Raw genomic sequence first — 26,978 nt, forward strand, 5'->3', positions numbered from 1 at the left:
CTTCTTATCCACGTGCAAGTTTTGACTTCAGGGATGTCAAGAGGTGCTCCCTTCATTGGAGGTAGTTTCAGTCATAGGTTTTAGTGTATGTGCAGGGCTGGGACCCTCAGTTCCTGAAGTGGGGCTTTGGCATGGACACCATCTCTGTATCCACTTGACAGGCTGGGACCTGGGTGAAGGGCTGGCTAAGTCTGGCTGGTACAAGAGTGCCCTCTAGAGGACAGACAAGGCCCAATCACCGCCTCAGATTCAGGGCCCACAGCAATTCTCTCCCCACCCAGCACCAGAGAAAGAGGCCCAGCTGATGCATCTATTGGAACGACTTTATTTAAGTACACTGGGCCCCACCAGGCGACGTGGTTTGTGCAAGGGACAGGCTTGGGCTAGGAGAAGGGAGGTGAGCTGGTTAAGCACGCTGCAGTCCGTGGGCCGCCACATCGCTTTCACACACACCTGCTGCTGTGGCCCATACCTGGCAGGGCCTTTGGTCGTTGGACGGCGTGGGGGAGAATCTGCCTGGAATCTGGGATTGGGGCGGGTTTTGGTGTCACAGGTGAGGGTGCCGGTGAAGATCCGCTAGCCCCAGCTTTGCACCATCTGGGCTAAAGAGCCTTTGGACACTGCGAGGCCAGCCCAGTCCAGGGTAGGCACCTGGCCCCTCTGGATCAGGGGAGATGAGCCTGTCAGCTCCTGGCACTCTGATCTGGCCTCCTCCCTCCTTTACCAGATAAGTCCAAAGTTAAGAACGGCACAAATCAGCCCAGTTGGGGCCTTATCACCTCTACAACCTAGCCCCCCTGGGGCAGCTAGAGTGGGAAAAGGCAACCTGGTTAATGGTGGCTCTTTCTCCAGTCCTAAGGGGGCTGGATCCCCTATACCCCTCCTTTGCTGGAGGCCTCTGCCAAAGAGTGATTCTACCTCCTGTTTCCAAAAAATCCAACTGGCAACCAGCCTGTTGATTGCAGGGCAGTGAGCAAATGGAAGAGGAAGAAAGAAAGAGGCTGGTGGTAGTGACTTTGAATGTAGCCTCTGATCCTAAATAGGCCTGAGGCCTGTGGATACTGTTAGTTCACCATTAGCAGGGAGTGGCGGGGCCCTGGATGCTATGCTAAACTGAGGTGCTGTAAACATTAGTGTGAACAGGGTGACTGGTGGGCAGGAGGCTATGGGCTCCCTCTCCAGTCCCATACTGAACAAACGCGTCAATAAATAAAACTGTTTGAAGATGGCATTGCCCAAGGATGGATGAAAAGCAAGTAACAGGGCCTGGGGCCAAGGGCTCCTGAAACTCTCCCGAGACCCCCTGGACAGGGGCTGGGGGTTGGAGCTTTCACTCTGCCACCAATCAGAAGTATAGCACTACTCCTGCCTCTTCAAATGCCCAGTGTGGTCCTGGTCCCCAGGTGAGGTTGAGGGCCCCCTGCCATCTCCTGACCCCAAAGTCTCAGTATTAGCTCCTGGAGTGCTTTCCCACCCAAACCCAAATTGCAACAAAACCAGACAGAACTCAGCTTCGGCCCCATGATCAACTGGCATCGAGAGCAGAAGGACGAGCAAGGGAGGCAGTGGGCCTCAGGGCACCCTGGGGGTGGGATGGGGTGGGGCTAGCCCAGCCTGGGGTGGGCAGCAGCAAGATCTCCCGGGATTTACCCTCTCTGTCTCCCTATGGTAGTAAACATAGTCCCACACAGCCAGACAAAGGCCCAGTTGACGAAGGAGTGGAGCCCTCTGCCAGCACTCTTCCCTGTCAGGGGCCAGTTAGTGGTCAACCCCAGGCCTCAGGCCGTTGCCATCATGGGTAGTTCATCGTCCTTTCTGGGCCCTGGGATTCCTGGGCCACACGGCTCTCACATATGCGCACACATTCGTACCCACACACACTCACACACACAGGCAGTTCCTCGCAAACACTCCGACTCAAGAAAGCGAGTTTTAAAGTGGAGTTAACTTCAGAGAGAGGTGAAGATGATGTCCCAACATTAGAAGGTTTTCCTATGGATAGATCGGGCACCGTCTTCCTCATATTCCTTCTTGGAGACCCACATCTTCTTAAAGGTGTCCAGGGAGGCGAGGATGGAGCCCCTGGAGTGGAGGGAATCCCAAGGAACATTGTGAGAGGGAGAAAGTAGGTATTCGTGTCCCCGTGGGGCCAAAGCAGACAAGGCTTTGCTTTAAAGGGATGGGGTGGTGAGGGGTAACGATGCCCTTACTTCCTGTTCCGCTCTTATTCCCAGGAGAACTACTCACCCAATCCATGTGGAATACAGCCTCTCCTGAGGTGCAGATATCTGAAAGGGTTGGTGGAAAAAGGACTCTGAGACTTTCATCCTCCTTGTCCCTTTCCCGGCCAACGCTCATCTTTACAGCCAATTCCAATGCCCAAGGCAGTGGATGCATTTCACACAGTGTCCCTGCTGGACCCCGTGGCCTCTCTGGGGGGTACTGTGGCCAGCCTAACACTCATCTGGAGGAGATTTCCAGCAGCCCTAAGTATCTGTAGCTGTCAGGGAAGCTGGAGCTGTCGGTACAAGATTCAGCTCTTGGGGGCCGACTGGAAGAAGACTCTGTGGCAAGATCACACTCCTTCATTTAGCTCCCCTTAGCAAGCACTAAGATGGTGGGCTGTGTCACAAGGGAGCACCAGGAGTCAATCTGCCAACGTGACGGTTTCTCTGAAAGACCTCACGTGGGGCCCTCAGCCTAGCAGCCTGCCCCATCAGGGTATCAGAACCGCCCCCTTTTGTTGGGAGGGAGAAGGAAAATGGGTTCTCCCCTCTGGCAGACCTCCAGGTCAGTGTGGAAGCTCGGCTGTCTAGCCTCGGAGGGGAGGCCCGGTTCCACGCAGCCCCAGCCCTGCCCCCACCACGCTCCTACCCTGATCTTCACGTCTTTTGGAGCCAGTTTCTTCACTTCGCTCAGTAGCCTGTCACCGAAGCCTGAATGGGCAGGAAAGGAGAATCTCAAGTCAATTCTCTGGGCATCTGGGCCCAGCCAGATATGGACACTTCCTTGGCAATGGGCCCTGAGAGCAAAGACCAACCTTTGAACAGGGTGGAGCCTCCTGAGAGGACAATGTTCGAGAAAAGCGTGCGCCGCAGGTCCATGTCTGACTTCTGGATGGCAAACACCAGCACCTCGTGGATGCCCTCACTCTCCTCTCCAATCAGGTCTGGCCTGAACAGCAGCTCAGGTGCCCGGAATCGGGAAGGACCAATCTGCAGGGTGGAGGGCAGACTCAGAGGCTGGGCCCAGGGCTGAGGTCCCTTTGGGAGTGAGAATGGAAGAGGCCCCTCTGCCCATCTGTTAGTGACCAGGTGGCTAGGAAGGCCAGGCTCAGGGAAGACCTGGTATGTCAAGGGCCTCAAAACACAAAGACAAGGCTCTTGGGAATAATCAGGAAACAAAAAGGGACAAAGAGACCTCTTGGGAAATTAGAGAGGAAGCTCTTATGTTTATTCCTAGCTCTGGCACTTTCCAGCCAAGAGACCTTTGGCATTAATACATGGGTTTATTCATTCATGGAAATTTCTTCCTATTAATGCAGGTCCAAGAAGAGGCAGCTCACCCTATACTGTGCCCAAATGATTACAAACAGCACTAACCACCCTCTTCCAAACCCCATCCTGACCTCTGGTGCCTCCTCTCCTCCACATAGGAGAAGCAAAGTCCCTGATGCCTCGCTCTGCAGGAGACAATGCTATTCGAGAGCTCTAGGGCTCCAGGGAGAGGGTGTGAAAGGGCTGATGCATGTGACCCCAGCCTCCCCCTGCGGAGTTCTGTTGGGGCCCAGAGCTTCTGGGGGGACTGAAGGGAGATCCAGACCTACCTCAATGGTGCTGCCGTCAGGCAGGTAGTACTGAGCCTTCTCTGTCTCTAGAGTCTCATCCTTCTGTGGGTTTATGGACAGGTAGCAGGCTCTCTGCAGAACCGAGCAGGAGTTAGGCAGGCAGGAAACCTAGGCCTACCTGGTCAAAGTCCCAGTGCTGCTGTGGACATCTGCTCATCCACAGTGACTGCCCTAAAGGGCCACAGAGCTCCTGCCTTGGAGCATAGCGGGGTGGCCTCTGTCGGCCTCCACTGGGTGGCACTTAGGATTCGAGTTCCTACCTCTTCCATCTTCCTTGTGGGCAGGCGTGGAAACTGGCTCTCTGGAGCTGGGTCTGAGACCACAATCTAATTTTAGTCCAGACTTAGGCTTCTTTTTTCTTTCTACTACTCATGGTTCTGGGTCCCATCTACCCAACTCAAGTTGCCCTAGAGGCACGGGTGGCAGAAGGATCTAGTTTACTTAAAAGAAAACTGTATTCTGACTTCTTCAAGGATGTAAAAGAACATATGTAATTTGTACGTAAGTTATAAAAACACAATGAACACCGGTATAACCTTAACCCAGCTTAAGAAATAGCAGCAGCTCCCTTTCCCCCACAAGATGGCAGCACTTGGGGACAGTGACTATCAGTGTGAGGGGGCCCAGCTGGGATCACATGGCAGCCAGGAGGCCTGGCTGGGGATAAAAGAGCCTGACCAGAGGATCGCCCCCCCAGGACTGGAGCTTCGCCTCTCTTCACTCCAGGTTACAGAGGTCCTGGCTGCCCCGTTCCCATTCCCTATCCCATCCCTGGGCGCATGGGGCAGCACTCACTTCTTTTATGGCCTTGACAATCTCAAATTCGGATGATGAGTGGAAATCATAGCCCTCCTTCCGCAGGTAGAGGCGAAGGAAGCGAGAGACATCTCGGCCAGCGATGTCGATGCGCATGATTGAGTGGGGCATGGCAAAGCCCTCATAAATGGGCACGGCATGCGTGACACCGTCCCCAGAATCCAGCACCACGCCTGTGGTCCTGCCTGTGGCGTAACTGAAGCACAGGGAGCAAACCTGTCACTAACGCCCGCCTCCTCACTCGGGGAAGAAACTCACTTTTTTTAGAGTTCAAAGTCAGCTAAACTAAAGCTGAGGCCTGCCTTTCTCTAGGAACTTCAGACTACGCAGTACTGAGGAAGCCCGAGCATAAGCAAGCCTGAAAAACTTGGAAGAGAGCTGAGCCTCCCTAAGCCCCTCCCCCACTCCAGAAGAGCAGGCCTTCCAGTCTCCCGGGATGGCCTGCCTTTGACTGCTTCAGGAACCCAGCCTATGGGGCAGTTTTTACTTTCCGGACAAGAGGAAAAAACTCAAATGCCTACAGGGGCCAGGCAGGAAAGGTAAATGAGTAAAGGAAAATAATATTTTCACTTGCACAAAAAACTCGCCTTTTCCCCACATGGCCTCCTAGATCCTCGGTTGTTGTTGTTTTTCTCTAGCTTTTGGTAAAGACAAGGGTAGAGACATATTTCTGTGATACGATGGGGAAGATCGTGCTGGGAGGACAACAGGGAGTAGAACGGGCTGTAGCAGAATGAGGCTTGCAAACTCTACCGGAAATGGCAGTGGCGACTTCGGCTACAGCTGATTTTTGTCTCATTTATAGGAATGCATGCCCAGCACTGCCAGGTCATCCCAGTTTTTTCAGAAAAGCCAGAAGTTTGGATTTTGATAGAAAATGTCCCAATTTTTTTTTTTTTTTTTTAAGTAGGCTCCATGCCTCATGTGGGGCTTGAACGTACGATCCTGAGATCAAAGGTCACATGTTCCACCAACTGAGCCAGCCAGGCGCCCCGGAAATCTAGTTAAAATGCTGGCTCACAATTTTTTTTTTTTTTTAAGATTTTTTATTTATTTATTTATTTGAGACAGAGAGAACGAGAGAGAGCACATGAGGGGGGAGGGTCAGAGGGAGAAGCAGGGTCCCCGCCGAGCAGGGAGCCTGATGCGGGACTCGATCCAGGGACTCCAGGATCATGACCTGAGCCGAAGGCAGTCACTTAACCAACTGAGCCACCCAGGCGCCCTGGCTCACAATTTTTTAATGGGGTCAAACACATTCTGCCTGCAGATCACCAGTGTACAATCTCGGCCCTAGACCTAATCCTGGGATGAGGCAGGCTGGGAGCATGACAGGGATGATAGGGGTGTGAGAACAGGGACCATGTTGTGGTGTTTCCATCACAACTCTATCACCAGCCTGGCATAATGTCTGCACAAGCAGGCACTGGATACGCATCTGAACGTGTTACAGGGGCCTTTAGGAAGAACTGTAGCAGTGTGTGGCCTTCCCAGCAGGCAGAGTGGAGAGCCCTGGGTGCCCAGCCGCCAAGACAAAGAACAAGAGAAGCGAGAATGGGACATGGTCTCAATACTCCCTTTTCCTACCCACAGGACAGGCACCTCCATTCTGCCCTCAAGGGGCCAGGCAGCTACTCACAGGCTGAGCACAGCTTGCATGGAGATGAAAAGGGCTGGTACATTGAAGGTCTCGAAGAAAACTTCAGCTGCTCGTTCACGGTTTTTCCGTGGGTTTAAAGGCGCCTCTGTCAGGAGCACAGGATGCTGATGAAAGATGCCCAGAGGGTCATCAGGACAAGGTGAGATCTATACCCCTCATCAGCACAGAAGCCCCTGTGTGCTGGGCTAGAGCGCTGAGGGGACCTTTGTGAGCCTCCCTCCAAAAAAAGGCAAGGTGGGCCTGCCATCTACCCCTGCACAAGCCAGTTTGTCAACCTTCCAAATTTATGGCCCCTTTACAAGTCTCATTCTGTCCTTGCCTCTGCCCCCTTCCTCCCACCTTGTCCTCCAAGATTCTTACATAGGCCCCTGTATTTACTCTATATGTCTAATTGTCCAGATTTTGCTAAACTCTAAATTTGGAATTCTTATGTTAAAAATAATCGTTTAAATTTTTTTTTCAAAATTAAATTTAAATATTGAAGGTATTTTTGAAAAACAGAACATATCCCTCCCCTGGAAATTCTGATATGTCTAGTATTCACCTTCCCTTGTTTTTGTGCTTTGAGAGTTACTTCCTTAAAAGTTAGAGTATAAGCTCTGAAGTCTGAAACACATGGGTTTGAGTCCCAGCTCTCCCACTTTATTCCCTAGGTGATCTTGGAAAGGCTACTTGGTTTCCCTGAACTTCTTTCTGTTCCCTTGTTTATAAAATGGAGATAATACTCCCTGTTTGTCCTAGGACTGGTATGCAGATTAAGGGCAGACCTGGCTGAAGAGCACGTGGCCTGGCACCCCAGTAAGATTCAAATACTCCCAGCAGTGATCATTCTGCTCCTCCTCATCTCTGGGGCGGTGACTCTGCACAGCTCTGCACACCCTGCTCACAGGACCCTCACCTCCTCTGAGAAAGTCTGCAGCTGGTCCTTGGAATAGACATACTGCCAGATGCGCTCCATGTCGTTCCAGTCCTTGACAATGCCGTGCTCCATGGGGTAGCGGATGGAGAGCAGCCCTCGGTGTTCCTGGGGGCAGAGAGCAGGACTTACAGCGGCAGCTAGCCTCTCAGCCAGGCAGCTCAGGGGGCCCCGCTCCTCCAGGACTAGGAGTGCCCACCGCACCGTCCTCACCCAGGGCTAAAGGTAGGCCCCTGTTTGCCACATCTCTAAACTGTATGCTGCAAACTGTTCTCACTGCCCGATCAGCCGGCAGAGTGGAGGCTTCTGCATTTCCATGGGCCCTCAGGGCCCTTACAGCAAGTGACGGGAGGCACCCTCCTCATAGCCTGATCCCAGGACACAAATCTCCTGGGCTCCCACCTCTGGGCCTCAAGGCTTGCAGCCGAGGTTGGCAACAGTGATTCTGTTGGTCCGCTTCTGGAAGCTGCCCCAGGGCTCCTCCAGGTGGTGCTAATTAATTCATCCCCAGGGTATCCCAGCCAGGATCTCCCCCTGAATCCCTTTTGCCAAAAAGATAATGAAGCTAGCCAATTTGATCATTGGCAAGGTAGTGACAGAATACAGAAGGAAAGCAAGAGCCCTGTTTTCCAGACAGGTCTCTGTTTCTCAAAGTGGGGTTCCAGATATTTCCTCTCTAAAACCAGATGCTGCCCCTGGGAGAAGTGAACCAACTAAACCTAGGATGAGGGGGCCAAAGGGGATATTTTAAGAGGAAACTGCTCCTGGGCACCTGGGTGGCTCAGTCGGTTAAGTGACTGCCTTCGGCTCAGGTCATGATCCCAGGGTCATGGGATCGAGTCCCACATCGGGCTCCCCGCTCTGCAGGGAGCCTGCTTCTCAACCTCTCCCACTCCCCCTGCTTGTGTTCCCTCTCTTGCTGTGTCTCTGTCAAATAAATAAATAAAATCTTAAAAAAAAAAAAGAGGAAACTGCTCCTTTTAGTCATGGCTGTCCCACTGCTGGGACACTGCCCATGTGGGGAATGATGAAGGTCCTCTGCTGGCTTGAGGCTTCTTCAGTAGGACTGGGAATTACCTCGGCTTTGGGGCCAATGAAGATGTCACCTTCAAGGGCTCCGGCCATGACACGAACGTGTTTGGGTCTGCCCACACTACGAAAGAGAGAGGGAGGACCATCACTTTTCATTTCACGACAGAACAAAGAAGGATGTACAGATGTGCATGCTTAGAGGGAAGAAATAGACTCAGTTCTACTGTGATTATCTCTGAGGAGTGAGGTTATAGTTGATTTTGATTTTCTTCTACTTTTCTGCATTGCCCGCAATTTCTACAATGAACATGTATTATTTTAAGTTATTTGTATATTTCATATTTCTGACCCAAATCAGAGATCCTTCTCTGTAAAAGGTGGAGGGCTGACCCCATAACAAAACTGACAAGCCTCCCAAGCTTCTGACTAAGCTACAGAATTACTTACTAGTTTGGAAAGCAGTATTTGGGAATCTGATCACCAGCAAAACCAGCTTTAATCACACCGGATCCCTGAGGAGAGAGGAGAGAGAAAGAGAAGTCAGAAGTACGACAAAAACAAGAGATATATATCATACAGTATGTATAATATGGTTTCACTTTTATTTAAAAGAGACCTTATATCTGTGTACAACATGTCCATTTGTATGAGCGTCTATAGAGGAAACGCATTCTGCCAGGAGGGAAGTGGGACTGGGGATGGTGAGAACTTTCACTGTACCCTCAAAGTATTACTTGATTTTTTGGTATTCTTCGACTTTTCTACACTGACCATGCTTTACTTCTAGAATCAAAAATAATACTAATAAAGGGAAGAAAAAGAGAAAACCTGAGGGGAGAAAAGTACCTAGAAGCACCAAAGCAGCCAAGTTCAGGAACATAATCAAGGTGGGAAGAACGTGATTCTTTCTGTTAAACCACATGGGACACTGTTAACCTACTTTCGCAGCTCAGGCCTGAACTCTCCCTGCCCTCCATGGTCTCTAGGACAGACACCACCGTGAACACCACCATACTTGAAGCTGACTGATGGAACATACGTTATCTGGTTCATACTGCAGGGGCAAACCTCTGTGCGCTGTTGGGGGTGGGGTTGTGTTTGTTTTATTTTTTTACTATGCTTTTTTTTTTTTTACTCACTGGTATTCTGATGGTAAAGAGCAGGGAAGTTCTAAAGCATCACCTGAGAAAAGACCCAACATTACAATCCGGCTGCTCCAATCCTTGGTAAATTGGGTGGGGTGCCAGAAGAGAATCTGACTTCTCTGTCAATCTCTCTGGTGCCACCTAGGGCCCAACCAAAGTAAATGGTGTCTCGAGACACAGATGCCAACTCTGTGCAGGACAGAGGTCGAGACTTGATACTGCCTGCAGATAGAGCCTGTTCTCTTCCTTCTTCTTCTTCTTTTTTTTTTTAAGATTTTATTTATTTATCAGAGAGAGAGAGACAGAGGCAGGCAGAGGGAGAAGCAGGCTCCCCGCTGAGCAGGGAGCCCGATGCGGGGCTCGATCCCAGGACCCTGGGATCATGACCTGAGCCGAAGGCAGATGCTTAACTGACTGAGCCACCCAGGCGTCCCTGTTCTCTTCCTTCTTAACTCTTCTACCACCACAGTCGATACGCTCACCCTTCCACCCCAACATGGTTTGCAGCTGCACATATAACAGGGGCAAGCCTTTTCCTGCTGCCTATTGATCACTTCTCTTGGGGCAGAGAGTGATATTTCCAGAACCCACACAGCAAGCAGTAAACACATCAGGAAATGCTAAATAGCCAAGGTTATCTTTGCACCAAAGGCTTTCCTGCAACATCCCTGGTTTCCTCTCTGTCTCTTTTTTTTTTAAAGATTTTATTTATTTATTTGAGAGAGAGAGAATGAGAGACAGAGAGCATGAGAGGGAGGAGGGTCAGAGGGAGAAGCAGACTCCCTGCCGAGCAGGGAGCCCGATGCGGGACTCGATCCTGTGACTCCAGGTTCATGACCTGAGCCGAAGGCAGTCGCCTAACCAACTGAGCCACCTAGGCGCCCTCCTCTCTGTCTCTTATTCCTGCTCTTCTATAGGAGAAGTGTGTGTGTGTTGGGGCGGGGGGGCAGTGGTTAGCTAGGCCATCCTGGTGCCTGACTCTGGCAAGACAGAAGGAGGAGGAAATAGCTAAAGGATAGGGAATGCCCATTCTCTAAGATAGCAGGAACCTCTGCCAACAGAAAAGAGAGAAAACAGGAGACAATGTGCAAACTCATTGGCCTGGGCAGAACAGCAAGAAGCCTGGACAAGGTGCAGATGTAAACTGAGCTGAGAGCCTGGGAAGGAGGGAAGAGTATGGCTGCAGCCCCAGGGCTGTGGGACAGAGGCTCAGGGAGTGAGAACAGCACTGCACAGGAGAACTCCGGGAACTGGTTGGCTCAAGCTTCCAGTAATTGCTCACTGCCTTCATCTGGGTGTGGTGATGCCAACAGACTAATTGGACCTGCTGGCAGAGATTGAAAACAAGAAAAGTAAAGATGAGACCTGCATTTCAGATTCTAGATATTTTGAAGAGATGATTTTCCTAGATATTTAATTTTGAGTTTACTAGCAAAATCAGACTAGACTCCCAGTAACAAGGCAAATTAAGATGTTAGGTTCATTTCTTCCTCTCTGTCCTTCCCAGCAAGAGAGTATAAAGACCCAGTTCTTCTTCTTCTTCTTTTTTTTTTTAAAGATTTTTAATTTATTTATTTGAGAGAGAAAGAGAGAGATCACAAGCAGGGGGGAAGGGCAGAGGGAGAAGCAGACTCCCGGCTGAGCAGGCAGGCCGATGCGGGACTTAATCCCAGGACCCTGGGATCATGACCCAAGCCAAAGGCAGACGCTTAACTGACTGAGCCACCCAGGTGCCCTAAAGACCCAGTTCTAATGTCACTGCCTTCCTCCTGAACAATAATCCCCTATTGGAATTAATTATCCTCTTCCTACTATTTCACAAAATCCCCATTACCTGTACCACTAGGTAGTCTGCATTTCCTTCTGCTATCTATTTGAGTTTATGGTTTCCATTTTTGTCCGTTTTCAGCCCAGGTTTCTCAAGCTCAGAGACTTTATGTATCAGCAGTATCTGGCATTTGAAGGTACGCAGATAGATGCTGGCTGCCTAAAATTAAAACCAAGCTCAAATGATTGGTCGATGAAGCCTAAAGTATGGAGCCTGAACAGGCGGCTGGAATGCCAGAAGCCGCAGGCAGAGGTGTGCAGGAAAGGTGAAGGTGGCATCAGGAATGATGCGCATGGTGGAACCAGACCCAGCTGTCTCTGCAGTACCACGAGCTCACCTGCCAGGCCAGCAACTGAGTGAAGAGTGAGCAGGATGGGGGAGGCAGGTGAGCTGCTTCTATTCTGCTAAAACCACCCCATATAAAGGGGCCCTGTCCATTTCTTTAATAGTATTTGTACCTAGGAACTATGTACCTGGCAAATGAGCTTCCACTCTCTTTGTTATTCACCCTGGCAATGCCAAATAAATAAGGACCTTGTAGAGAGGCTTCTTGAAAAAGTAGTTTCATAATAAATATTTGAGATCTGAGGACTCAAGTCTGCTGCCAGCCACCAATGACCATTCTCTTTCTGAAGCAGGCAAAAAGTGAATCCCTCAGCAAGGCTCTCCCAGTACCTGCTGACTATGGGCCCGTGGCCTGGGCAACCTTTAGTCTTAGTACCCCTGCTTATCCTTGACACGGTGGGAAGGAGGCTAGCTGTCTCCCATTTGACAAGTGGGAAAAGATGCTGAGAGGTTGAGCCTCAGGTTCCAGGACACTGGTGGCCCATTTTGGCACCAAGACATATTTTGTTTGGCCCACAAAATACTTTTTAAAAAACTTTATGGAGGGGCACCTGGGTGGCTCAGCCATTAAGCGTCTGCCTTCAGCTCCGGTCATGATCCCAGGGTCCTGGGATTGAGCCCCGCATAGGGCTCCCTGCGCGGCGGGAGGTCTGCTTCTCTCTCTCCCCCTGCTCATGTTCCCTCTCTCACTGTGTCTCTGTCAAATAAATAAATAAAATCTTAAAAAAAAACTTTATGGAAATAAAATTCACTACCATATAATTTATCCACTTAAGGTATATAACTCAATGGTTCTTAGTATAGTCACAGAGTTGTATAATCCTCACCGCAATGAAATGTTAGAACTTCCTCATCGTCCCAAAAACTGTACCCATCAGCACTCTCTATCCTACCTGCCCTCTCCCGCCAAGTAGTCCTAGGCAACCACGAATCTATCATCCATCTCTGCAGATGACAAACTACTTTTACACTAACTTCCAACAGTTAAAAATTAGACTGCATATACAATTTATCAATTTTCTGGTTTCTCTTGAAACAACAGAAAATCTGGCAACACTGGGTGTGCATTCCTGCATGGGGGCAACTGGCTGGAAATGAAAAGCAGGTGGTCCTTTGGTCAGGCATACTCAATGCACCTTCCAGAGTCCTCATGCCTTCTTTAAGGCTACCCTCTTCCTCCCCCTTTTTATGTTCCTGCTTGGCCTCTGCAAGCACTGAGTTTGAGACTCCTATTCAAGGCATTCCCAGCGACTAATTCATGATGTTTCTCCTTCCACATGGTACCTGGTTTCTTTCTTACCCTCTGAGCACCCAGCTTGGTGTGAAGCACATCCTTGGCTCTCAAAATACACATAATTGAACAGTGAGCTATCTCTGTAAATCACCTCCTTTCATTCTTTCCAGTAAGCTAGGGATGGATTCTTGCTGAAGTTGGACAACCAACAGGTTGAATATCATATCACAAGTGACAGGGTTAAATAATATACTGACTTCATTTCCTCCGCTAATTCTAATGTCTCTTAAACTTAAGTGAATCAGGGGTGCCTGGGCGGCTCAGTCAGTTGAGCATCCAACTCTTGATTTTGACCAGGTCCTGATTTCAGGGCTGTGAGATTGAGCCCCACTTCGGGCTCCGAGCTTAGCATGGATTCTTGCTTGAGATTCTCTCTTTCCTTCTGCCCCTCCCCCGCTAACACTCACATGTGCTCTCTCTTTCAAAATTAATAAATAAATAAAATCTTTAAAAAAAAAACCTTAAGTGAATCAGCAGATCTCAAGAGCTGATGACAAATTGTAAAAAAAATAATAATAAGGGGCGCCTGGGTGGCTCAGTCGGTTAAGCGACTGCCTTCGGCTCGGGTCATGATCTCAGGGTCCTGGGATCAAGCCCCACATCGGGCCCTGCTCAGCGGGAGGCCTGCTTCTCCCTCTCCCACTCCCCCTGCTTGTGTTCCCTCTCTTGCTGTCTCTCTCTCTGTCAAATAAATAAATAAAATCTTTAAAATAATAATAATAAAATTGAGACCATTTGTGAAATTTGAACATTGAATATTTGATGATATTAAGGAATTATTAATTTTTTTAGGTTTGATAATAGTACATTGATTACGGTTTTTTTGAAGATTTTTATTTGAGAGAGAGAGCATGTGTGCCAGAGAGAGAGCACTAGCTGGGGGAAGGAGTAGAGAGAGAGGGAGCAGCAGACACCCCGAGCAGGGAGCCAGACATGGGGCTCCATCCCAGGACCCCGGGTTCATGACCTGAGCTGAAGGCAGACACTTAACCAACTGAGCCACCCAGGTGCCCTGATTATATTTTTAAAAGAGCATGGGAAAGGGTAACTGGCTGGCTCAGAGCATGCAACTCTTGATCTCAGGATTGTGAGTTCAAACCCCACATTGGGCATAGTGCTTACTTAAAAAAATAAAGGGGCGCCTGGGTGGGCCAGTTGGCTAAGTATCCCACTCTTGATTTAGGCTCAGGTCAGGATCTCAGGGTCGTGAGATTGAGCCCCATGTTGGGCTCCGCACTCAGGGTGGAGTCTGCTTGAGATTCTCTCTCTCCCTCTTCCTCTGCCCTTCCCCCTGCTCGTGTGCTCTCTCTCAAATAAATCTTTAAAAAAAATAAGTTTTTAAAAAGTTAAAAAAAAAAACCACGGTATAAGAGAGGGAAGTAGGTGGGAATGCAGTTTAAGAAGATTAACGAGGAGCTGGTAACTGTTACAGCTAGTGATGAATATGTGGATGTTTGTTACACTACTCCTCTCCTTTTATGTTTGACATTTTCTATAATAAAAAGAAAAAGTTGGGGTGCCTGGGTGGGGCAGTCGGTTAAGCATCTGACTCTTGGTTTTGGCTCAGGTTATGATCTCAGGGTCATGAGATCAAGCCCCGTGTTGGGCTTTGGGCTCAGCACAGTTAGTCTGCTTGCGTTTCCCTCTTCCTCTCCTTCTGCCCCTCCACCTGTTTGTGCTCACTCTCTCTCAAATAAATAAATCTTAAAAAAGAAGAAGAAGAAGAGCTGGCAAATAAGATGATAGCACGTAAGTAAAAATTCAAAACAGAAATACTACACACACACACACACACACTATAAAAGATCTATGTCTGCAAAATCATGGATGGAAAAGAGCACATCAACTTATGATGATAGTTTGCTTCTGAGGTTACTTCTGGGACAGAAAGGACAGGATTGTGGAGGGGTACACAAAGAGGCTTCAATTATATCTGTAATGTTTATTTCCTAAAAAAAATCCTGAAGCAGGGGTGCCTGGGTAGCTCAGTTGGTTAAGCGTCTGCCTTTGGCTCAGGTCATGATCCCAGGGTCCTGGGATCGAGCCCCGCATCAGGCTACCTGCTCAACTGGGAGCCTGCTTCTCCCTATCCCTCTTTCTGCAGCTCCCCCCCCGCTTGTGCTCTGTCAAATAAAATAAATTAAATTAAATTAAAAAAAAAATCCTGAAGCAAATATGGCAAATGTCAACATTTAGTAAATGTGGGTGGTAGACACGTGCTATGTGAGTGCTTGTTATATACTTCTCTGAAATTTCCTGTATGTTTAAATATCTCGTTTTTTAAAAAATGTGGGCTAAAGCAGTATAAGATCCCCCCAAACAGTGAAACTTACCTAGTTTACTGATGAACTTGAAAAGATCTGATACTATTCCTGCATTTAGGCCCAAATAGTCACGAAGACAGTTTTAAATCCATTTTAGGACAAAACTTAACCTTTGAGATCTCAGCAAAGATTTGAGCTTCAGAATAAACACAGTATTCTAATCAAAGTGTTATAGTCCTCAAAATGTGGCCCGGGAGCTGCCCTCCTCTTGTATTACTATCTATGACATACCTTTAGGAGGAATGACTTGTGTTCAGTTTTTAAAAATACCTATCACTTTATTATTGTCACTAGAGTGCGTGCACGTGCACCTCCCCTTCCACTTTCCTCATTAAATTCTCATGAATTGGTTTGGTGCCAGAATAGGAAGAAAGGAGTAGTCAACAATTATTTTAAGACTGGGAAAGGCTGTGAACTGATAATGAGGCTCTTCCCTCTTTTCCCTGCTTTCTTTGTTCTTCTTTTCTTTTCATTTCTTTCTTCCTTCCTTTCTTGATTTTATTTATTTATTTGACAGAGAGAGACAAAGCGAGAGAGGGAACACAAGCAGGGGGAGTGGGAGAGGGAGAAGCAGGCTTCCGGATGAGCAGGGAGCCTGATGTGGGGCTCGATCTCAGGACCCTGGGATCATGACCTGAGCCGAAGGCAGACGCTTAATGACTGAGCCACCCAGGCGCCCCTCTTTTTTTTTTTTTAAGATTATTTATTTATTTATTTGAGAGAGAGAGAGAGAGAGCATGTGCATGTGAGCAGGGGAGGGGCAGACAGAGAGGGAGACAACCCTCAAGCAGACTCCCCCCCCTGAGCAAGGAGCCCAACTGGGGGCTCGATCTCATGACCCTGCGATCACGCCCTGAGCCAAAATCAAGAGTCATGTGCTTACCTGACTGAGCCACCTGGGCGCCCCTCTCCTTTCTTTTAATTACACTCTCCTTCACCCAGAAATAAAGTTGTAGCAATGTGTTAAGCTATGGAGCAGTTAAATCTGCTAGATACACATTATTCTCATAAAGTGGGCTCAAATATTTCAAATGATTTTTCCTATCCATCTTTCACTTTGAAACAAAACAAAATCTCTAAATGTCAAACAGCCAGAACTACCTGAGGTCCCAGATCTAAGTATGTGGCAGATGCTCAGTAAATCCTAATGAGAGAATTTCTCCTATTTCACCTTTTGGCAGAATTACTGGCATAATGAAAGAAACTTTTTCCCATGGGCGCCTGGGTGGCTCAGTCAGTTAAATGTCTGCCTTCAGCTCAGGTCATGATCTCAGGGTCCTGGGATCGAGCCCTGCATTGGGCTCCCTGTTCAGCGGGGAGTCTGCTTCTTTCTTCCTCTCCCTCAGCCCCTCCCCCTTGCTCCTGCTCTCTCTCGCTCATACTTTCTCTCTCAAATAAATAAATAAAATAAAATAAAAACGTTTTCCCAGAGAAAATAAACGAATCAATTCTTTAAATCTTAAAACTGAAAATGCACCTCTGCTTTGATGCATTTCAAATACACTATGGAGAAAGAGAAAGGAGAAACTAAAAAGCATTAGCTTAAGTGATATTAAAGAAAATGGCTGGAGATGGAACTCCTGACCCCAAATTCCAGAATCAAAGGATCTAATGGATGGACAGATTGCTGCTTCTGCATTGCTGATGAAAACAGGAGATTGTTAATTTCTATTTTTTTCTCTTTAAAATTAAGAAAAACGCAGATGAAGTACATACAAACTGGCTGAAGACAGAAACAGTGTTCTCTGAAAATCGAATCAAGAACAAGATCTATTCAGCCCTCTGCAGTAACTAACTAGGGGTCTCTCCCCACTTCAGTCCTTTCCTTATTTAAGGACATCTTTGTTACTGTGATATTTGGTCACTCATCCACCCGCCCATCGGTACAATGAAAAAACAATTACTGAGCACACAGTGGTGCCAGGCTGTAAGGTGCTATGTGTGTGGAGGAAGGTGGGAAGGGGAGAGTAATAAAAAAATGAAAGAATGCTATCTTTCCCCCCAAACATTTAACGGTCCAGTGAGGGACCAAAAAAAAAAAAAAAAAAAAAAAATCCTCCCCAAAATGAGGTTTCTCATTGAGCTCCCCCTCCTGCTTTTCAAGGCAGAAGCTATACCTCTGAAGAGAAGGAAAGCTAACAACAAACAAGCGCCCTTCCTCGGAAAAAATGAGAAACTTGGAACCCAACCTCAATTTGAGTCTTGGCTCCTCAACTTCTACGACAGGTGGCTTGCATACTAACTGCTATTTAACCTCTCTAAGGTTCACTTTCCCGCATAAACAGGGGACAGTAATTCCTATCCACCTACCAGAGCTGACGCTTAAACGAGATGATGCAAACGAGGGCACCTTGTAACTTGTAACATGCCTAAGGTCCCAAGGGCTGGATCAACAATGAATCCGACAGCTTAGAACGGAGAGAACTGACAGTTTTCCCTCAATAGAGGGACCCAGAGGGTACAACCAATCCCGGCCGGATGAGCCCTTTCAGCGGAAGACAGAAATGCAGCTGTTTTACAACAGTCACCGTCCGCCCCAAATAAGAGCAGTTATTTAGATTCTTTTCGTTTGTCACTATTGATGCATTTGCGTGGACTACTACTAGCAAGAGGAATAGCGGATAAAGAACTGGTTTTAGGTCACCTCTACCGTGTGACCTTGGGCTCACTTTACCTCTTCGTGTTTTGTTTTTTTTTTTTGTTTTTTTAATTTGTAAAGCGGGGATCAAACTTCCTGCCTTAACTATCCACCCAATTTTTGTGAGGACTCAATTCGAATGTACGTGAAACCCCCCCTGCAGCCATTGAGCGCCTGGCAAATATGTTTAGTAATTTTTTTCCCCAGCTGCTAGGCGTTCTGAAGAGGATGGTACCTCCCTGCTTGCTTGGTCACTCTCTTTTTATTAACGTTGTAATCTATAATCACAGAAATAACTGAAATCCTACGGCCATTTCGGCACCAGATTCCCGAGCCCCACCCATATACACCTCCAAGCCGCCTGCCGGGCTGCGGACCGAAGGAAACTTAGCCCTTCTCCACGCGAGGGCGGGCCCTAGCACGTCAGGCCGCTCCACTGTTGAGTTCCCGAAGCCAATCCCCACAGCTCTTGCGCACACGCCCGCCCCTTAGAGAGAGGAAACACTATGGCGGCCCGGAAGAACGGCAGGGGCGCAAGCCAATCACTGCGGAGAGCTGCCTTCATCCGGCAAGGCCCAGAGGCGGGGTCATCGGTCAAGATGGACAGCCAGAACAGCCAATAGAGTTATTCGAAACTGGGGAGGGGGCGGACGCCGGGCGCTCACAGAGCGGTTAAGGCCCCTCAAGCCAAGGGCCCAAGGACCCGGCTCGGACTACAGCCCTTCCCTTTATTCATCCCAAAGTTCTCCATCCCATGGTTGCTGGCCAGCCGCCCTGCCTGCGGACTACGGGTGAGGGGAGGACAGAGGCGGCGGTTGCTGAACCCGCCTGACAGGCTGGGCCAGTGACAAAGAGCCGGTGGCCCAGGCCGAAACCCGGGAAGCGATCCCTTTGGGGAAAAGAGAATAAATCCGTTTAGAGATAGGAAAGACGCAACTCACGTTGTCGATCACAACAGGCTGGTTGGCGATCACATCGTAGGACTCCATGGCAGAAGAATCTCTCCTTCCGAGGAAGGAACTGCCAGCCGGGTCCGCTGCTAACGCCACTAACACGCATGCGCAGTCTAGCCGCCGGCACAGGGCATCCAGGGAGCGGCCCGACCTCGCCTCCAAAGAACTACAACCCCCAGCATGCCTTGCACCTGAGTATAACGCGCCAGGCAGCTCCGGAGCCCCGCCTAATTAAAGAATAGGGCGTCACATTTCCACGCATAGTACCCTGGGCTTTGTAGTCTCCGTAGATAGATGGGGACGCTGATTGATAGCTGTATTGCATGCCTGGATGTGTAGTTCCTTTGAAGGGATTCGCAGTGCATGCTGAAGTATGTAGTCTTCTTGAGTACTTGTCTGTAGTTGGGTTTGGATTGGCCAGTATTTCGTCGATGTTTAGATTTTCCAGATCAGTCGTGCCACTACTTCCCCTGGATAGTATAAGGTTGCTATGCTTTTATTTGGGTCAGTAAGACATTAATAAACATTTATCAGCATCAAACTCTAATAAAGGAAAATTTAATACTACCCCCCACCACACACACATGGGGAAAGAGGACATACTCCCAGAACAAAAGAAAACAATTTCAGTTTTATTGCTTTTTGAGAAAAACCAGCACATTTTGGTTCTTTTCGCATTTTTTCCTGGGTGGGTGTAAACTTTGCAAAGGCTAACTAACATTGGTCTGAAGACTGACATTTGGAACTACGGGTACAGGTGATCTTTTGGTCATTAAAAAAACATCGTTCATTTAATAGCTTCAGGAACTGCTTTAGTATCTCTAATTTTCATGGAGAGTTAGAATTGACACCGATGAATAAGAAAATGGAGGTAAAGAGAAGTTATGTGTCACTACTTTCAAATGAGCCCAGAGCATTTTTCTCCAGATTATGCAACTCCTACCCCCTTCAAGTTGCTGGGACCCTTTAGTCAATAGCATTGGTAATCAGGACTTCCTTTTATTCCTTTTTCTTGGAATTCCTTATTGTACACAGGAAAATAATTCTCAACCAGGTGCCTTAGGAATTAAAAATTCTCCCAGGGGCGCCTGGCTGGCTCAATCGGTAGAACATACGACTCTTGATCTGGGGGTTGTAAATTCGAGCCCCACATTGGGTGTAGAGATTACTTAAAATTAAAAAAAAAAATTCTCCCAGTTACAGAGAGTGAAATGTAATGGGAAAGAGCGGCCCATAGTAGATAATGAATATTGGGGTTCCTCAAGGCAATCTGCATACATCTGCATAAAACAGAACAAAGAAGAGATTGTCATAACTAAAAGCATTTATTAAAAAATTACCAAGTCTTGGGGTGCCTGGGTGGCTCAGTAGGTTAAGCGTCTGCCTTGGGCTCCGGTCATGAGGTCACGATCTCGGGGTCCTGGGATCCAGCAGCAGGGAGTCTGCTTCTCCCTCTCCCTCTGCCCCTACCCCCCAATCGTACGCGCGCGCCCTCTCTCTCTAAAATAAATAAAATCTTAAAAAAATAAAAATAAAAAATTACCAAGTCTTTTTAATTAGTCCTAGTTTACTTAACTCTTCCTACTTTTTAACAGGACTCCAAAATAAGTATTTCAACATACGGCCCCTGAATTTGGCGGCGTTAGTGTCAGTAAATATCGTAAATGGACATTCAATGACGGTAGGAAACATTCAGATTTATAATCTATTGAAACTAAAATCACACTAATGGATGAATGAATCAACCCATTATTGTCAGATTTATGCTTAAATTCTTGTTAGCAGCGTGTCAGCAGATGACAAGCCCTTTGTCGAACTTCCCACTGCTTTCGTGGGACCCTAGCACCTTAGCATGTCTCAACGTCTCTATTTGAACCTGGGTTCCTCCTAACGCTAGGGGGAGGCCAAGAGTCTTGGGACACCCCCAACACCAGGAGAGGGAGGCAGGACCTATTGTCAAGTCACGCCTTCCCCACCTGTGACTGGCACAGACATTACCCAATGGATACCGGGATAGGGCGCGCCGACGCCCCGCCCCCTTGAGCGCCCCGCGGCCCCCGAGGCACCCTCTGGCCGTCTCTGCGGCGGCTACGGCCTGGGCAGACGGTGCACCGTGCGCAGGCGCGGAGCCTAGACCTCGCTGCAGCCCCCATAGCCTCGGGGAGTCGCACCCACGGAGTCCGCCTGCTGGCGCGTCAGTGCTCTCCCCTCGTCCACCCTCCCCGGTCCCCCCAGCGCCCTTCGCGCCCGGATGGCGGAGCTGCGGCCTAGCGGCGCCCCCGGCCCCGCCGCGCCCCCGGCCCCTGGCCCTAGTGCTCCCCCGGCCTTCGCCTCGCTCTTTCCCCCAGGACTGCACGCCATCTACGGAGAGTGCCGTCGCCTTTACCCTGACCAGCCGAACCCGCTCCAGGTTACCGCTATCGTCAAGTACTGGTATGCTCTGGGCCGCGGGAAGACGGACAGGGGCGGGCTGGGAAGCGTTAGAACCCCGGGGGCGAAGTCATTTGCGGGGGAGGAGGAGGTGGAGAAGAATGGTTAAAGCACTTGGAAGGAGGGCGTCCTGCTGCGAGGGAAGGAGTTAAGGCTGAAGTTGGGAATGGGGACAAAGGGGTTAACGGAGCCTGCGGGTAGCGAAGGGTTAACGAGGGGGGGAGGATGATGGGTTAACTGGGATTAGGAGAATAGAGTGAATTGGGGGGTGTGTGTAGGAGCGGGGGGGGGTTGCGATAGGAGAGAGGGAACTGTAAACGTGGTGAAAGGAGGGGGCGCCTGTAGGGGGTCATTAGTGGGCGAGGGGAAGCCGGGGGCGGCGGGCGGCTGAAGTGGGATGGGGGAGGCGAGGCGGGGCTTGGGGAGCGTATGAGAGGGCTTTGGAGGAGTGCGGCTAGCAGAACTCAGAGGGCTCGAGTCTGCACAGGGTACGGGGGGATTTGAGGACCCCCGCTCTCCCGTAGGTTAGGAGGGGAGCAAGTTTCGAGAGTTGTGCCTGTGACGAGAGGAGGAGGAGGTCTCCTTTTGATACCTTCCCCATGAGCTCATACGTCAGTCATTTCGGTGCTGTGCTTTTGCGTTTGAAGTTTCACGGAGCAACTTTTCTTGATAAACTTTGTGCTTACTCGGCACAGTTCTCTTTCTCCAAGCAGAGCTTCCTCTGGCTGTGCAGCTGCTTTGCTTTAGGACATTGGCTAGAACAGAGGCAGGGTCAGGGAGATCCATGGTTTGGCTCAGGATTGAAGGGGACCACCGTAAATAATGAAGATCTGGGATTTGGACACGGAGCAAAGAAGTGCAGCGAGATGTTAAGAGGAGCTTCCTGGCCACAAGCTTCAGGATTTAGGCAACAGTCTTTCAGGGAAGCTGAGAATAACCCTCAAGTAGCTCTGTTAAGGATCAGACCTGTTTACAGAAGGGCTGCCCTTGGGGTAGGAATGGTCCTTTCTTGTTTCCCATTCCTGTTTGCATCCTGTCTCTTTCTACATCCTCTGGGCAAGACAGGTGTTCGAGGGACTCTGACAAAGAGCCTGTCTTCATGGTTTTTCTGGACCAAATTGAGGAATTGGTTGAATCTGTCCAGAACTGCATTCATGTAGGCACTGTATTAGATGATCCCCTTCATTGAGTTCTGAAAGACTGTTCAGGAAGCAGCTTGGAATGTGGCCAAAGGGGCAGGTAGACCCAAAGAGGGAGATTGGTAGAGTGGATGTCTTTGCTGGTTACCTCTCCCTTTAGGACTGAATCTTCTCCAGGATAACCTCTTAAGTTCCTCCAGAGATGGCAGAAACTAGACTGTCTAGGGCTGAGGCTAGTTCCCTGTGTCAGTGGGAGGGTGTGAAGAGACTGACAGCGTGGGGGGCCTGGGGACCAGCCCCCTTCTATGGGAGGGCCATGTCTGATAGCCAGGAGGAGGTGTGGCCAGCGGTACAGTTCTCTTCTGTAGGCAAACTGTTCTTTGGTTGAGGGCAGGTTTTAAAGAGAGCTTCTGAATGAAAAGCAGCTCTTGATAACTTAATGACCCATTCTCATTGCACGTCTGTATTTAAGTATGTATTGCAATGAACTGTATTGGATTGTGTCATGAGAAAAGCGGGCCAGGTTCTACGATGCTATTTGTTCAGGCCTCATTTGAGTGTATGGAGAAATCCCTACACAGACTTGGGCACCCAACTGGCCATGAAGGATAGAGTTTTTCTGTCACCCAACTGGCCATGAAGGATAGAGTTGTGTGTAGAAGATATTAAAACACATGCAAAGGACTAAGACTGATTTGGGCAACTTTCTTTTTTCTTTTTTCTTCTTGCTGCAAGCTTGTTAACCAGGCAGGACTTATCTTTAGAGATGGGCCAACATGTAATGACTAATAAAGAGCACTTTGTGAAATTAGAAATGCTGGCTAGTTGCAGAAAAATATAAGAAGGAGCAGCTGAGAGACTGGTTCTTTCTAAGATTTGGAAGGGTTTGCCTAAGTAAGATTCTGAAATCAATTCATTGATATACCTCACATTTGGGATCCCACAAGGCCTTATTGGCAATTTGACTGACTAAGGCTACCTGGGTCTGGTCATGGCCCAGGGTCCCTTGAGATTCCTTTTCTTGTGACAGAAGGTTGGCTCTTTGGCTAGTGGACCCTGGCCAGCTGGGACATCCTGGCTGAAAGCTGAGACTTTAGTAAGCAGGGAGCAGAAACACGGAGGCAGAGCTTATACCCTGGAGCCACAGTGGTCCTGCAACTGGCATGTGGAGTGAAGTTAGGAATTCAAGGAAGTAAGTTCAAGGAAGAGCATCAAGGGTTGCTCTGGGTCCTTGAATAACATCTTTTTCTAAGTGCAGATTTTTTTTTAAGATTTTATTTTTATTTATTTGAGAGAGAGCAAGAGAGCATGAGAAAGGAGAGGGTCAGAGGGAGAAGCAGACTCCCTGCTGAGCTGGGAGCCTGATGCGGGACTTGATCCTGGGACCCCGGGATCATGACCTAAGTTGAAGGCAGTTGCTTAACCAACTGAGCCACCCCCAAATGAGAGTAACCCTCAAGTAGCTCTGTTAAGGATCAGACCTGTTTACAGAAGGGCTGCCCTTGGGGTAGGAATGGTCCTTTCTTGTTTCCCATTCCTGTTTGCCCCCCAAAATATGATTATTTTCTATATACTCATCTGTTTCCCATCAGGTTTCTGAGTAAGTAGAATAGAACACTGTACTTGGGGACAGGGTTAATTTTGTCTGACTCTTGGTTATTCCTTGCAGTTGTAGTTTTAAGGTAAAGGCCCATTCCTTGGTGCAGTATCTCCTGAGAGAGGGCTGCAGGGGTATGGCAGATGGAGCATGGAACTGTGGATACAGTTTTGCCACTTGCTGGATGGACCTAGGCTGTAGGAGGGGCAAGATTGGGAATTTGCAGCAGGAAACCGGAGCAGATATGGAGCCTGTAGTCACTCCGATCTGTTACGGGGTTCTGCAGCTATCATGTGGTTGCTACCCTTTTGTTTCCTCCTTCCCCCAGCAAACTTTTCTATATTCAACTGGTTGTGGAAGTATTCAAATGATTTGGCCAAATCAGAGTTAAGGAAAGACATGGGGATTTGTCCCTTTTCCTAATCCACTCAGTTGAGATTCTTAGCTATTTGTAGCAACTTTCTTACAAGTTCTATAAATAATTTAGCATTTCCTAGCAGAGAATAAGGATTTCTATAAAGGCAAGTAATACCCTGGCAAAAGAGGATGAAACCAGACCTACTGGTTTTAAATACTATTTAAATTGCATGGTACTGGCACTCTTGCTGGGATCACATGTAACATGTCTTTTATTTGGTTATTAGTGTTACTTCAGCGTATGATCCCAATTGCAAAGTGCACTCCATCCGTGTCCCAGAGGCAGGCAAAGTTTTTTGCAGTCTGTGGAACAGTCAAATGTCCGAGGCAGCTCAAATGCAGAGTGTTTGTGGGCTAAATGCAGACTTCCTTCCGCTGATGGCTTCCATTTAGGCTGTTTCTCAAGTCTACCAAGTTTCCCTATCCATTCTGAAGAAAAGCAGGACCCCCCTTTTTTTTCTTCTTCTTTTTTTTAAAGAGCACTAATTGCTCTACTAAAGGAAACCCTTATGGAATTAAATCCTCAGAGTGAGCTAATGACTGAATCTCTTCCTCAGCTGCTTCTCTGTTGGAATTATGGGGGATGTTTAATGTGGTTCTCAGAGGCCCCAAATCATTTACTATTCCAGCTCTGCCTTTGAGGTGACAGTCTCCTGGGATCATCTCCTGGATGCAGGTGCTCCCAAGGCTCAGTCTGGCCTGCTGCGGTTCTCTGTGCAGGGCTAGCCTAAGTGTGGCTTTTGTCACTTGCATGAGAAAAGACCAGCTCTGGTCTGTGGGGTGCAGGCTGGGGTCTGGAGGCATTGGGTTTGTTTAGAACAAACTGTAATTAACATAGGGCACAATATAGTCTTTCAGGAATTAGCTGTGTAAGAGGCAGGAGTGGAGCTGAGCCTCTGCTTCCAGGAACAATGCCCATTGAGGATGCTCAGGATGGTCTTTCAACAGAAGCCAATTGATTGACTAATGCACCTCTTGCCTTGAAGCTTGGCATGTTTACAGGCACCATGGAAGAGAGATAATTCCTGCCAATCCCATTTGGGATTGGTAATTGGAAATAGGAGGAAGTAAAAGGGGTAACCACCTAGTCTGTTTTATTTCTAAAAGAGGTCCTGCATGTTGGGGATCGAAGGGAGCCTCTTGTGCTTATGGAATTGGGCACTTCTAGCTGCCCATCCCTTGTTCTTATCCTGGAGGTGTGGCCTCCTTTTAGTCATCCCAGGTTCCTCCAGGATGCGGTCTTCAGATTTGTAAGGCATGACCTCTTAGCTTCACATTGTCTGCTTTCAGGCTCACACTGACTCCGCTGTGTTTTGTCTTTTGCAGGTTGGGCGGCCCAGACCCCTTGGACTATGTTAGCATGTACAGGAATGTGGGGAGCCCTTCTGCCAACATCCCTGAACATTGGCACTACATCAGCTTTGGCCTGAGTGATCTCTATGGTGACAGCAGAGTCCATGAGTGAGTGTATGGCACTTGCCCATCCTCCACCTGTCTGTTCCTTAGCCTTGAGCCATATTTCTGGGGTTTCCCTGAGCAGGGGTGATAATGTCATAGTTCTATGTGGTTGGCACTTCTCAGGTAGAACCTCTGGGTTTCTACCCTCTGCTTGTATCTAGTTGCGCCAGAGTGATCCAGGTCAGCACCCGAACTCTGCTCATCTGGTGCAGGACGGTGTTGATGATAAGCAAGTGTTCTAAAACCATCAGGTTTTTCCAAGCTGCTCTGCTGTTTGAGCTCAGAGGACAGGCAGAATAGCTATGACCCAGAATTTGAATTGATGCCTCTAAGTATACTTGTTTTTTTCCCTTCTAGCTTGTAGTGAAAAATCTGAAACATAAAGCATAGTTGAAAGAATTTTATAGCCAACACACAAATACCCACTACCTAGATTCTACAATTAACATTTTACTCTACTTACTTTATCATGAGTATATCCATCTCTCTCCCTCTCTTGATCTTACTTACTTCCTTGTAACCTGCAGTTATCTGTGCTCAGCTCATCCATAGTACATTTTTTATTCTAGTCTATCTCCCATTTTCTGCCCTGTATACTTCTAAATCCTACCTACCTCCCCTATGTGCCCCTATAACCACTGAATTTAGACAATTTTAATATTAAGTTAAACGTCAACTTAGTATTAAGTCAGCTAAAACCATAACAGCAACACTAATAATAATGAAAGGTAACATTTCTTAAGTATTGATTATGAGCCAGGTATTCTTTTAGTCACTTCGCATGTATAAACTAATTTTATTTTCATCACAACCATATAATACTGGTGGATACTCATATTTGCCCCATTTTACAGATGAGGAAACTGAGATACAAAGAGAGTCTATAACTTGCTTAAGGTCACACAGCTTGGAGGTGGTGGAGCCAGGATTCTAATGCAGGCATTCTGGCTGCAGAGTTCATGCTCTTCATGACTGTGCTCTACTGCCTCTTGAACAATTATATCATGTCCTCGAGTAAGTTACTATCTGTAATTAAAAAAAAAAAAACACAAATATTTTGTTCCATCTACACTCTTTTGTGAGAGGGGTTCTTTTCGTCAATTTGTTTTATTTTATTATTTTTTTAAGATTTTATTTAT

General features: G+C 48.2%; 2 protein-coding genes and 1 long non-coding RNA gene across 8 annotated transcripts in view; 2 read left to right on the forward strand and 1 right to left on the reverse strand.

Moving 5' to 3' along the window:
• Positions 1-305: 305 nt before the first annotated feature.
• Positions 306-18,910, reverse strand: ACTR1A (actin related protein 1A). Its single transcript, XM_035027993.1, has 11 exons — positions 18,787-18,910; positions 8,719-8,783; positions 8,317-8,392; positions 7,222-7,347; positions 6,303-6,427; positions 4,643-4,859; positions 3,827-3,919; positions 3,041-3,215; positions 2,875-2,936; positions 2,248-2,288; positions 306-2,082 (listed from the first exon to the last, which is right to left on the reverse strand). Exons 1-11 carry the CDS (start codon positions 18,832-18,834, stop codon positions 1,980-1,982), a joined length of 1,131 nt encoding a protein of 376 aa, XP_034883884.1. The 5' UTR covers positions 18,835-18,910; the 3' UTR covers positions 306-1,979.
• LOC118025567 lies at positions 5,123-7,324 on the forward strand. Its single transcript, XR_004683354.1, has 3 exons — positions 5,123-5,202; positions 6,257-6,462; positions 7,065-7,324. It is a non-coding gene; the product is annotated as an uncharacterized LOC118025567 (long non-coding RNA).
• Positions 18,911-20,569: 1,659 nt separating the features above from the next.
• Positions 20,570-26,978, forward strand: part of SUFU (SUFU negative regulator of hedgehog signaling) — a 113,714-nt gene continuing 107,305 nt past the window's right edge. Inside the window, exons 1-2 of one of the 6 annotated variants that reach the window (XM_035028063.1) lie at positions 20,570-21,231; positions 25,708-25,842. In XM_035028063.1, coding sequence (XP_034883954.1) covers positions 21,050-21,231; positions 25,708-25,842 — 317 coding nt within the window. In that variant the 5' untranslated portion in view covers positions 20,570-21,049. Of the gene's footprint in view, positions 21,232-25,707; positions 25,843-26,978 lie in introns of those variants that run through there. The other 5 variants (XM_035028071.1, XM_035028080.1, XM_035028087.1 and 2 more) reach the window with 5 other exon arrangements.

Source organism: Mirounga leonina, unplaced genomic scaffold (genome assembly GCF_011800145.1).
Source record: "Mirounga leonina isolate KUSES-001 unplaced genomic scaffold, KU_Mleo_1.0 Mir_114, whole genome shotgun sequence".
Taxonomy (NCBI): domain Eukaryota; kingdom Metazoa; phylum Chordata; class Mammalia; order Carnivora; family Phocidae; genus Mirounga; species Mirounga leonina.

Coding starts and splice junctions, on each gene's coding strand:
- ACTR1A (XM_035027993.1), bottom strand. CDS start 18,834: ATGGAGTCCTACGATGTGATCGCCAACCAGCCTGTTGTGATCGACAAC. Junction 4,860..6,302: donor ATGCAAGCTGTGCTCAGCCT/GTGAGTAGCTGC, acceptor CCTGTGCTTCAG/TTACGCCACAGGCAGGACCA. Junction 3,920..4,642: donor TTGTCAAGGCCATAAAAGAA/GTGAGTGCTGCC, acceptor TCGGTTCTGCAG/AGAGCCTGCTACCTGTCCAT.